The 13,410-nt window shown below is 29.0% G+C and overlaps 1 protein-coding gene across 14 annotated transcripts in view; it reads right to left on the bottom strand.

Moving 5' to 3' along the window:
* The window catches only part of LOC127277523 (CUGBP Elav-like family member 2), a 282,967-nt gene that overhangs the window by 25,054 nt on the left and 244,503 nt on the right, over positions 1-13,410 (bottom strand). For all 14 annotated transcript variants that reach the window (XR_007842374.1, XR_007842373.1, XM_051298717.1 and 11 more), the window contains one exon: positions 1,670-1,872. Coding sequence is in view for 12 of the 14 variants with exons in the window: in XM_051298717.1 (XP_051154674.1) it covers positions 1,670-1,872 (203 nt within the window). In the remaining 2 variants the exon portion in view is untranslated. The remainder of the gene's footprint in view (positions 1-1,669; positions 1,873-13,410) is intronic.

Consider the following 13,410-nt stretch of genomic DNA (forward strand, 5'->3'; position numbering starts at 1 on the left):
ATTTTCGAAAATTTCATTCTATTTTAATCTATTAATTTGAAATAAAGGAAAAAATTACTTTTTATACGTCCCTGTAGATACCAAAAGTAAATGTCAATCGCGTGTTTAAAAAGACATTTGTTCAAGAGCAGATTCTTGATTTTTTTTTCATTCCCTTTTGTATTTCATTTAATTCCTTTTTTTTGTTTTATTTTTTGTTTCTTCGTTTAAAGTTAAATCGGTATTACTGGGATGTGAGTAGTCGAGGCGTGAATCTACAAATGTTATATGTGGTCCATTTTGGCACTTGGCCAATGTCCGCTATCTGTGTATAAAAAACCACAATGATTAAAAAAAAATAATAGATGAAACAACCATGTCAAAACTGACAATTACAGAATATAGAATAAATAATGAAATGAATTTTTAGAAAATTTATTGTGTGACTATTTTCATAACGAATTAGAAATTGTTTGTTTTTCTATTTAATTTTTTATTTTTAAAATTAATATTTTATGATCAAAAAAATTTATTAACATCGAAAAAGAAGATACCTACTTTACCGACCGTCGATAACTATATACTCTACTATTTGTAGGTAAAGAAGAACCAATAAAGAGGTAGGAAGCTACATATTTTACCGACTGTGAATAAAAAGGTGGTCTACTTTACCGACTGGATAAAAAGGTGCTCTACTTTACCGACTAGGGATAAAAATATGCTTTACTTTACTGTTTGTAGGTGAATAAGAACAAATAAAGAGGCAAAAAGTTACCTATTTTATCGAGTGTGAATAAAAAGGTGCTCTACTTTATCGACTGTAAATAAAAACGTGATCTACTTTACCATTTGTAGGTAAAGTAGAACAAATAAGAAGAAAAGAAGCCACCTACTTTACCGATTAAAGATAATAAAATGATTTATTTTATCATTTGTTGGTAAAATTACCTTTGGAATTTGTTTTATCATTCACTTGAATAATTAATTTAGTTAAAGTGTTTCTAAGTGTCAAAGATGAAATGTCTTTGTTGGCGTCAAAACGTGAATTATTCACATGATTGCGCCAAATGTATACAAGAGCCAAAAGAACGTCACTTGCTCAATTGACAAATAATAATTATTTTGTAATGATTTTGTTTTATTTATGCGATAATTTATAAACAAAAACACTAAATTGTCTACAATTTTCTATGGAAAATGATGGAAAAATAGAATAAATAAATGTAATAATATAATTTTTATCCACTGTCAGTAAATGAAGATTTCTACTTTATCAACATGTGGTAAAGTACTTTAGTAAATCTACTTTATCGACAAATAGTCTTCATTGTCGACGGTCGAGAAATGAATTATTCTACTTTATCGACGAGTGGTAAAATATTACCGTTAATTTATATTATCGACAAACTATGTACTTTGTTGGTATATTAATATTTCAATCTTTCCCGACAAAAGAAATTTGTTATCGACTGTTGGTAAATGAAATTCCTAAATTACCAACGAATGTAAAATCTTTTAACATTACAATCAGTTTTTGTACACTGTCGGTAAATCAGAATTTCTACATTACCAGTGGATAGTAAAAAAAAATTCAAGAAATCTACTTTATCGACAAAAATTTATTTTTAACTCTCTCTTTCTCTCGCACTCGGAAAAAATTTCTATTATAAAATAAATTCTCTCTATTTACCTCCATGGTTTGTGAATGATGAAGGGTCTTGCTTGCATTAATGGCCGACTGTTTACTCGAGAATGTAACGAATGCACAACCTTTACTTTGTCCATTGTCACGTAATACAGAACATTCCTCAATTGTACCAAAAACGCCAAACATATTTCGTACATCATTTTCCGTGTACTTCTTCGACAGCATACCAACAAAAAGTTTTCGTTCTGTAACATAAAAAAGGAAACATTTTTTTAATATCGAGGATAAATTTTTAAAAAATAATTTTTTTTCGCAAAAATTTAAAAAATAATAATTTTTTTTTAAATTTAATTTTTTGTTTAAAAATAAATTTTGTTTCGCAAAAAAATAATTTTTTTTAAGTAAATAATACAATATGTGCTAATTCAATGAAAGGGTAAATTTTGCCGAAGTGATAAAGACCCTTTTGTTGTTTGAAAGGAAACACGAAATGAGATAAAAAGTTTTTTTATCGTGATACAGTAAAACGATGTTTACACATACTGTATATATGTATATGTATATATTAGTATGAGGCATTGAATTCTACGAGAGCAAAAAGGAGAGCTTAAGAACCTAACTTCATATCGAGCTGTTTGCTCGAGAAAAGTGCATCGAACTCTCTCTCTCTCTCTCTCTCTCTCTCTCTAGATATTCTTTTCTACCTTCATTCCCCCTCCCCTTTAACAACATCCATTTACTCTGAAACTAACTCCTTACCATTGGAAACGATCCTTATCATTCGTCAATTACTGTTTTTTTTTACAAAAGTTACAATTCATTTTCCACTTTTCTAAAAATATTCATTATAAATCAAAAAGTTTGTATAAATATTAATAAAAAGCAGATTTTGAACAATTTTCAAATTACAGATTCCTGTCACCGACAATTATCGACATAATGGAAAATTGATTCTGTTTTATCGACGGTTATCGTGGTTTGACTCTCGGCTAATTTTGCATTGTTACCAACGTTTTTTTTAACCTAAAAAAGGGTTTGTGTCTGTGTTAAGTCGGTAAAACAGTTTAAAATAGTTTACAATTCATAAAAAATACACTTTGCTAACAAGCTATCGATGGTTTGAATCTCTGCTAAAAGAGTATAGTTACCGACAAACAATTTTTTCTAAAAAAAAGAAGGGTGTGTATCTCTGCTAAGTGGGTAAAACAGTTTGCCAACAGTTACCGACATCATTGGTTTGAGTCTCGACTGAAACAAAAACATTGTTACCGACAATTTTTTGAAAAAAGGGTTTGTATCCGTGCTAAGTTGCGAAATGTTATCGACATTAGTGGTTTGAGTCTCAACTAAAAATAAACATTGTTACTGACACTCATGTTTAAAAATGTTTGGTTCGAATCTTGACTAAAATAATTACTTTAAAAAAATGGTTCGTGTCTCAACTAAATTTGTAAATAAATTTTTTTTACCGACCAATTTTGTAGTGGAAAAAAATTGACTTAAAAAAAAGAAGAGATTTCATTTTTTTATATACCTGTACAATATTCGTTTAATTTTTTTTTCCTGACAATAATAAAAATGGGGCAAAAATTAAATGTAGTAATTAAATTCTAAAGATTTTAATTGTCAATAATTTTATGACGTAATCGTCATTGTATTAGCTTCAATTGTCGTGACTTTGTGAAATAACTGCAAATAATCATCGAGAGTGTATATCTATAGAATATATATATAATGGCGCAAAAATTGCAAAAAATCTTTTGTAACCAGTCACGAACTTATTGAGGAACATAAATGATAAAAACAACATTTTCAAATATTTATTATTTATTTCAATTTCAATATTAATAAAAAAATTTTTTTTTAATTTACCATTACATTTTATTATTAAAAAATAGTGAAAAATAATTTATTTAATAACTAAATTAAAAAAATTATTAAATATTAATTAAACAAAAAAATAAATAAATTAATAATATAAAAAAAAGTAGGAAAATTTTTTATGTATTAAAAATTTTTTTTTTTAATTTAATATATTATAATGAAAATTAAATTTTTCAAATGCGCGTAAACCTCTTTTTTTACATCTATTTTATTCTGTATAAAACACAATGTTAAAAGGAAAATTTTTTTTATCTCAACTTGAATGCCAAAAACTTGAAAGCAAGAATTTTAATAATTTTCCGCCTTTATCACTGAGTGATAAAGGTATTTGGAGTTGGAATTTTCCGCACGATGTTCAAAAGGCAGGGGGGGGGCAATGAAAGATTAAAAAAAATGAAAAAAAATTGTTCAACAAGGTTTGTCCAATAGCCATGGAAAATTCGATACGATGACCGTTAGTACTGACCACTCAGACCAACTACTACCACTACTACTATATACTATATCAAGGGCTTCTCTGCCTACCTAGAAAATTAATTAAACCAATAACTAATTCCAAACTCGAGAATGGCAGAGTGGGCTTCCCTCTAATCTCTCCTCAGTCTGGCAATCCTTTTTTTTATATTTCTCTTCATCTTTTTTTTTATTTGTCTCATTTTTTTGCAAGTGAGAAAACAAAATAAGAAAAAATAAACAATCGATTTTTTCGAAATATATCAAATTACATCGAATTACATCAAATAGTATCGCATAATATCGAAATATATCGGATTATATCGAATCACATCAAATAGTATCGCATAATATCGAAATATATCGATATATATCGAAATATATCGGATTATATCGAAATATATCGAAATCTATCGAGTTATATCGCAATATATCGGATTATGTCGAATTATATCGAATTATGTCTAATTATATCGAAATATATTGAATTATATCGATATCTATCGTTTTGTATCGAATTATATCGATATATCGCATTAGTTCGATATATCGAATTATATCGATTTATAGCATTACTTCGATATATCGAAATATCTCGATAAAACAATATCTAATTTTATCGATCTATTGCATTATTTCGATATATTGAATTATAACGAAATATATCAATATATCGATTCAACGATTTTTTTTTAGAAATATCGATGAATTACTTCGATATATTATTGAATTATATCAATGTATCGCATTACATTGATATATATCGAATTATATCGATGCAAAAATGTGATTTGTGTGATTTCATTAAAAAAAAAATTTTTGGTATTTCACGGATGCGCGGTGAAATTGTGATAATAGGTGAATTGTAACACGTGTTCCTGGTTCGTTAATCATCGAGTACAAGGCTCTACACATCGAGAATGTTTCTTCTATCGAGAGCGCGGTTGAATTCCACTCGTTCCTTTCCTATATATATATGTACACATATACAAATATACACATATATGAGGTGCAAATGAGTAGAAACTCAAAATTTTTGTGACTCGATAATTAAATCGCGTGAAAATTGAGTCGCGGCGACACTCTCTCATTGTCATTGTATTGATGAAAGCAAAATTCATTGTCTCACTGAAAAAAAATAATAATAATTTCATTTTCGCTTACAAATAGCAAATTTTGTATTTTAATAAATTTTTTTCGGTATAATATATCGAATTTTTATCGATATATCGGTTTGTCAAATTTATATTGATATATCGAGATATTTTCGAGATATATAGAATTATTTTCGCGATATATCGAATTAATATCGATACATCGAATTATTTTCGCGATATATCGAATTAATATCGATACATCAAATTATTTTCGAGATTTATCGAATCAATATCGATATATCGAGTTATGCTTGCGATATATCGAATTAATATCGATATATCGAGTTATTTTCGCGATATATCGAATTAATATCGATATGTCGATTTATTTTCGCGATATATTGAATTTGTATCGATTTATCGAGTTATTTTTACGATATATCGAATAATGTTTGCCATATTAAATTTTTTTTTTTAATATATCGTGTTTGAAAAATAATGATTTATCGCTCAAGTATTGTGTATTTGTATATAATAAATAATTTCTTGGTATAATGTCACGTTGACTAAAAAAAGAAAAAGAAAAAATCTTCCACCCTCAGAGGTCTACAATGACGTAATTTCCTGCTGTCTTTTGTGCGAGACATACTAATGAAATGAGACCTGCTTGCCGCTGTTATCTTTATATGGATTTATATTGTCAAGCAATCGAGACTGATTTTTAAATAAATTGTTTCCTATTAAAAATTTTTTTCTAATGATAAAAAAATTAATTTTTAAATTTTGTTTTTCCTTTTTTTTCATTTATAAAAATTTATTTATTTATATTTAAATATCACTCGTTATAAAAAGTACTTCAACAATTTTTTTAAATAAATTAATTAAAAGAAATAAATAAAAAAAATTTATCAAAAAATTCAACTGTAAGTGATTGTTTAATAAAATGAGAACACTTCACATAGTCAGGTGATTAATATTTTATTTTTTGTCACGTTTTTGCGTTTAACAGTTATTTTTTTTAATAAAAAAAAAGAAATAATTTTTTTTCATACATTTTTTCTGTTTTTTTTTTTTGTCATTGCAAAATTTACACAATCGTATTCGTTGATTATATAGTGCGCGTATATATACCTGTGTGGTATATATAATATTATTCATTCTTTTGAGAAACGCTTCAATTTGATAATTTTAATGTGTCTTGAGAAACCAGCGCACACGAGAAATTATTTTTTACATTCCAAACTTTATTTTTTTCTGTCTCTCATTTTCAAACATGTCACACACAGTATATATATATATAAAATGTAACCTCGGCATTTAAAAAAAAATTTTTAAATAAAAGCAAAAAATAATGCCATAAAATACTACTATCCTACAGTAATACTGTCCTTTATTACTACAGTATTACTGTATTAGAATACTACTATTACTGCCCTACAGTACTACTGTCTTAGAGTACTACTGTCATACAGTACTGCTGTCCTAGAGTACTACTATTCTTGAGTACTGCATTACTACTGTCGTTAAATACTACAGTACTACTATTATACTGTCCTACTGTAATTACTTAATACATTGTTATTTACTATATAGTAGTACTTAAACTGTGGGACAGCATTTCCTTCTAAGACAGCACTATTTATAAAAAATAAAAAAAAATGAAAAAATAAAAATAGAATCCAACTATTTTTGTTGACAAAAAAATTTTTAATTTACTTTTTTTCTTTTTTCATACTGTTTATATTTATTAATAATAGTGAAACTTGGCATACTTAAGCATATATATTTATTCAGCGTCAAGAGAGAGAGAGAGAGAGAGAGAGAATATTCTCAACACTGTGAGGGAAATCCTTCATTCTAGGAGCCTTATCCCCAAGTTCTCTCTCTCTCTCTCTCTCATTCTGTGTATAGCTTCGCGAGCTTGCTATATAAGTATGCTAACAGATTACGTTGGCCACAGACCGCGAATACGGTAAAGTTCCACACAAACTTTGTCTCGACAACGTGCATGCGAGAGAGTCTCTCTCTCTCCCTCTCTCGGTCGGTGCCCTTCCTAACCCCCCTTACCCCCCCTTACTCCATCTTCACCACTAACCCCTCTCTCTTTACTTATATAGAAACTCCGTAAGCTCCTTGCGAAATATAGTTGAAGGGAGAGGGGGTTTTCATTTTTTTTTCTTACTTATATACCTTTTAGTATTCCATCTACGCATCGTGGTTTTAGAGCTCCTGTTATACGATCATTATTATACGGTTCAGAGAAATTTTTGATTATGAATAATAATAATAATTGTGTTAATCAGTAGTACAATTTAATAATAATTTTTATACTGTACAATTCTCCTACAGTACTATTGTCCTAGGGTACTAATATCCTACTTTCTACAGTAGTACTGCCCTAAAGTACTACTATCCATCAGTAATACTGCCCTAATGTACTATTGTCCTAAAGTATTGCTGTCCTAAGGTACTACTGTCCTAAAGTACTACTGCCCTAAAAGTACTATTGCTCTAAAGTACTACCGTCGTAAAATATTACTGCCCTACAGTACTACTGTCCTAGAGTACTACTATCCAACTATCCTAGAGTATCCAACTATCCTACTGCCCTACAGTACTAATTTTCTTAAATATTTCCGACCCACAGTACTACTGTCCTAAAGTACTACTACCCTACAGTACTACTGTCCATAAATACTTCCGCCCTACAGAACTACTAGCCTACAGTACTACTGTCCTTAAATACTTCCACCCCATAGTATTACTGTCCTACAGTAATACTGCCCTACAGGACTAATGCCCAATAGTACTACTGTCCTTAAATACTTCCGCCCACAGTACTACTATCCTACAGTACTACTGTCATACAATACTACTGTCCTTAGATACTTCCGCCCTACAGTACTTCTGTCCTAAAGTACTTTCTATCCTACTGTCCTAAAAAGGTTTTTTCCTAGAGTACTACTGTACTAAATATAAAAACAATAATAAAAATGTTTAAAATATAAAAAATTATAATAAAAGTGATTCTTTTTCGCTTTTAGGATTAAAATAATAATAATAATAATAATAATAATAATAATAGTAATAATAATAATAACAATTGATATATAAACCGAACAAATTGCAATCTAGGTCGTGCTCGAGTCGTAAAATTGTGCAAATGGAATTTTCACTCTCCTTTAACCGACACAATAAAAAATTCATGAATGTCACTATATATTCTTGGAGAATTATGCAAAATTCTTTGATGAGTCGTCAATTCAGTTGAGAATCTAAAGCACATCAACCGTGCACCGCGTACTCAGGGAACGATGGAGATTCCTCCACCCCTCTCTCTTTTTCCATTTTATTGCATTGATTGTGAAAGTATTTGAAAAACATATATATATATATATATATAAACGTTGTCATTCTATACGCATACTACATATACACACACAAATGCAAAAAATAAATGAGAGCGAGAGAGAAAAATTGCAGAATTTCACAATTTTCAATGACGCGCTTACGACACGCAATTACCTTGCCGGGAAAACTATCGATGTTTATCGAATGATGTTTCCAAGACGTAGACGAAAGGATATATAAGAAACAACTTTTTCTCAATATATATATATATACCTTATTCTCTCTATATATTTTATTTAAGAAAAAAAAGAAGTAGTAGATTTATTGGAATTAATGTATCAATCAATTGGCTTAAGAAATTGGCACACACATGCGTTTCAAAAGACATATAATATATATTTTTCTGTTTAATAATATATAGTGTATATGAATCAAAAAATTAAAAAAAAAATTTTTCTATACGATATATTTTATTAGTCCTCTAATTTCAATACTGATATAGGAGAAAATAATACTGTTACTTGAGTAAATACTGTCCCACCAGTTGTTAAATTACAGTAAATGAGAAACGTTACAGTACATATAGTACTTACCGTTTTTATGAATTTACAGTAGGACAGAACCTACATTAGGACAGAACCTACATTAGGACAGTACCTACAGTATGACAGTACCTACAGTAGGACAGTACCTATAGTAGGACAGTACCTACAGTAGGAGAGTACCTACAGTAGTACAGTTTTATTTGAAAAAAAAATGAAATTAAAAACCTGAATTAAAAAAAATATCAAATTTTGTTTAAAAATTAAAATTATTTTCGTATTCTCTTTTTTCTTATCTTTCATTCTTTTTTTCTTGCTTTCTTTCTTTTTCTTTTTTTTTATTTATTCTAAAATTGAAAATTCATGTCACGCGTGATAAATAGCGGAAATGACAACTTGATCGAGAAGTTAATTGAACATTCGTATACGTTATCCGGTGATTCTTTTGCTGTGGGCTCTCTCTTTTCCGTTTTGGTGCCAATAACCCTTGCTAGATCTAAACGACCACAATTTCCGGAATTCTTGTCCTCGACCTTTTTCATTTTATTTTTTTCTATTTTTTTTCCCCCTCCAAGGTCTGTGTCTCATTTTGTGTGATTCTATATATATATATATATATGATTTTTTATTTTTTTATATATTTTTTAAAACTTAACAATTGTCATATTCTCACGCGACACAATGTACAGTTGCGTTTGAAATCATCACATGCATACTAATCAGTCGAGACTATTTTCAAGGGCCGCCACCTTTTTTCAACCATATATTATTATTATTAATGTACGTCTATAAGAAAACAGGTATTCATTCTCATTTTATTATTATTATTATTATTATTATTATTTTTTAGTCTAGGTAAAACACGATATGAATGAAACAATCTTGTTGCTATTCAAAAAAGTGTTACTTGCTATTCATGTTTGTCAGGTGTTCTTCATTGTTTAGAAAATGAAATAAGATTTCAATGAAAAAATTTATTTTTTTCACTGCAGAAGAGTTAAAAAATTATTTTTTTATGTCTAAACATTACTTTAGGACAGTAGTACTGTAAAAGACGGTAATACTGTAGGATAGTACTACTGTAGGACAATAATACTTTAAGACAGTGATACTATTAGACAGTAGAAATTTAAGACACTAATACTTTAAGACAGTATAAGCATTTAGGACATTATTACTGTCCTAAAGTACTAATGTCCTAAAGTACTACTGTCCTAAATTACTAATGCCCTAAAGTACTACTGTCCTAAAGTACTACTGCCCTAAAGTACTACTGTCCTAAAGTACTACTGTTCTAAAGTACTACTGTCCAAAGTAATACTGTCCTAAAGTGCTAGTACTGTCTTATAGTACTACTGGCTCATAATATTAGAGTTTGTCTTAAAATACCAGTGTCCTAAAATATTAGTGTCTTAATGTATCACTTTTATAAATCATAAATGTCTTAAAGTATAAGTGTTTTAAAGTTTTTAGTGTCTTAAATTATAAGTGTCTTAAAATATTAGTGTCATAAAATACCAATGTCTCAAAGTATCAGTGTCCTAAAATACCAGTGTCTTAATGTATAAGTTTCTTGAAGTTTTAGTGTCTTAAAACATCAGTGTCTTAAATTTTACTGTCGTATAGTATTACTGTCTAACATAATTGCTGCCTAACAGTACAACTGTCTAACACTATCACTGTCTTATAATACTGTTAAACAGTAATGCTCTAGGACAGTAATACCATAAGACAGTCAAACTTTAAGACACTTAATTTTTTTTAGACACTAAACATTGAAGTGACATATTTTAAGACACTAAATTTTTAAGACACTTATACTTCAAGACAGTAATGCTTTAAGACACTTATAATCTAAGATAGTAATACTTTAAGACACTAATATTGTAAGACACTAATACTTCAAAACTGTTAAATTAATGAAAAAATTCTGAATTTCAAAACATTTTTAATTCTCCAATCAAATTAGTTTAATGATTTTTGAATTCTTTTTTTTTTGTTCAATTTAAATTTGTGAATAAATTATTTATTTCCTCAAGTGCCTTATATATTAAAGCAATGAAGAAGAAGAAGAAGATGAAAAAAAATCATGTTCACGTTTAAATTCAAGTACTATTAAGTCGAGATCTATAAATAAATCAGTTGGCCAAAGCATAGTGTTTCATAAGTTTCTCGTAATATGACAGCCTGGTTTACTTTGAAGCTCACCAGACTAAAGTATTCCTGCTTGCACATATACACATCGATTATTTATCCCTTTATAACAGAAACCATAAATACACTGCAACTGTCTGATAGATACAGTGTCACACCTGCCATTTATACAATATATATAGAACCAATATTAAGTACCATAAACTCATCATAGAAAAAGAGAGAGAGAGAGAGAGAGAGAGAGAGAGAGAGAGAGAGAGAGAGAGAGAGAGAGAGAGAGAGAGAGAGAGAGAGAGAGAGAGAGAGAGAGAGAGTGTCTTATATGATTTATTTACAGAACATCAATGATTTATTCAATACTGCCACTGTTATTTCAATTTAATTCAATAATTGATTTAAATAAACAAAATTATTTACTGATAAATAATAACAATTGTTAGTTTACAAAATTACTTTTTATATGCCTAAGGAAGGTTAGGGGGATATACTTCCGAAGTAGGGGTACCTCCGATTTTAATAAAACTTGGTATACTAACGTATTTTGGTGCGCTGATTACGAAAATGATAGTGAAAATTGGCGCAAATTTGATTATCATGGTAAAAACCATAAAAAACACCATAAAATAATGGTTTTTTACGATTATCTCGTAAAAAACAAAAAATTTCGAAAAAAGTTTTAGACAAAAGTTGTAGATCTCAAAAAAACACACATTTTATGTTTTATGCATTTTTTACCAAAAGTCATTATTTTTCGAGAAAAATCCAAAAAACGAAAAACACCATGATAATGAAAACATATACAGCAGTCATGGTTAGACATATTATTTGACTCGTATATAGTATGGGGTACCTTCGATCTTAATGAAACTTGATATACTAACGTATTTTGGTACGCTGATTACGAAAATGATAGTGAAAATTGGCGCAAATTTGATTATCATGGTAAAAACCATAAAAAACACCATAAAATCATGGTTTTTTACGATTATCTCGTAAAAAACAAAAAATTTCGAAAAAAGTTTTAGACAAAAGTTGTAGATCTCAAAAAAACACACATTTCATGTTTTATGCATTTTTTACCAAAAGTCATTATTTTTCGAGAAAAATGGTCCGAAAGTAATTTGCGGAAATTGTGGGGTGGAGTCTACAGCAGCGGTAAATGCAAAATATTAAACACGGCCTTCGGCCGCGTAAGGTACTGCTCGCTTCTCTTTTTAAGAAATCTTGGCGAGAGGGGGTGGATGTGTCCGAAAGTAATTTGCGGAAATTGTGGGGTGGAGTCCACAGCAGCGGTAAACGCAAAATAGTAAACACGGCCTTCGGCCGCGTAAGGTACTGCTCGCTTTTCTTTTTAAAAAAAACCTTGGCGAGAGGGGGTGGATATGGCCGAAAGTATTTTGCGGAATTCGTTAGATTCTGACTAATGGTGAATATGATACTGTATACGAGTCAAATAATATGTCTAACCATGACTGCTGTATATGTTTTCATTATCATGGTGTTTTTCGTTTTTTGGATTTTTCTCGAAAAATAATGACTTTTGGTAAAAAATGCATAAAACATAAAATGTGTGTTTTTTTGAGATCTACAACTTTTGTCTAAAACTTTTTTCGAAATTTTTTGTTTTTTACGAGATAATCGTAAAAAACCATTATTTTATGGTGTTTTTTATGGTTTTTACCATGATAATCAAATTTGCGCCAATTTTCACTATCATTTTCGTAATCAGCGCACCAAAATACGTTAGTATACCAAGTTTTATTAAAATCGGAGGTACCCCTACTTCGGAAGTACACCCGGTTAGGGCATGAATAATTGAAAATTAATAATAATAATAATAATATATTAAAAGTACTGTTAATAGCAGTATAGTGTACTGTAAATATAAGGTACCATAAGCATATAGTACTGTAAGTATACAGTACTGAAAGTATATGGTACTGTAAGTAATTGATACTGTAAGTATACAGTACTGTAGGTATTCGGTACTGTAAGTATTTGGTATTGTAAGTATTTGGTACTATAAGTATATAGTACTGTAAGTATATAGTACTATAAGTATATATCACTGTAAGTAAACGGTACTGTAAGTATATAGTACTATAAGTATACAGTACTATAAATATATTGTAGTCAGTATATAATACTGAGAGTATACTGTACTGTCTGTATATGGTACTATAAGTATACAGTACTTTCAGTATACGGTACTGTACTTTAAGTATACTGTACTATACTGACAGTGTACTGAAAGTAATAATAAATAAATAATAATAACAATAATTTACCCAATTCAAAATTT

Source organism: Leptopilina boulardi, unplaced genomic scaffold (genome assembly GCF_019393585.1).
Source record: "Leptopilina boulardi isolate dan_hultmark-lab unplaced genomic scaffold, ZJU_Lbou_2.1 LbouV2_169, whole genome shotgun sequence".
Lineage (NCBI taxonomy): Eukaryota > Metazoa > Arthropoda > Insecta > Hymenoptera > Figitidae > Leptopilina > Leptopilina boulardi.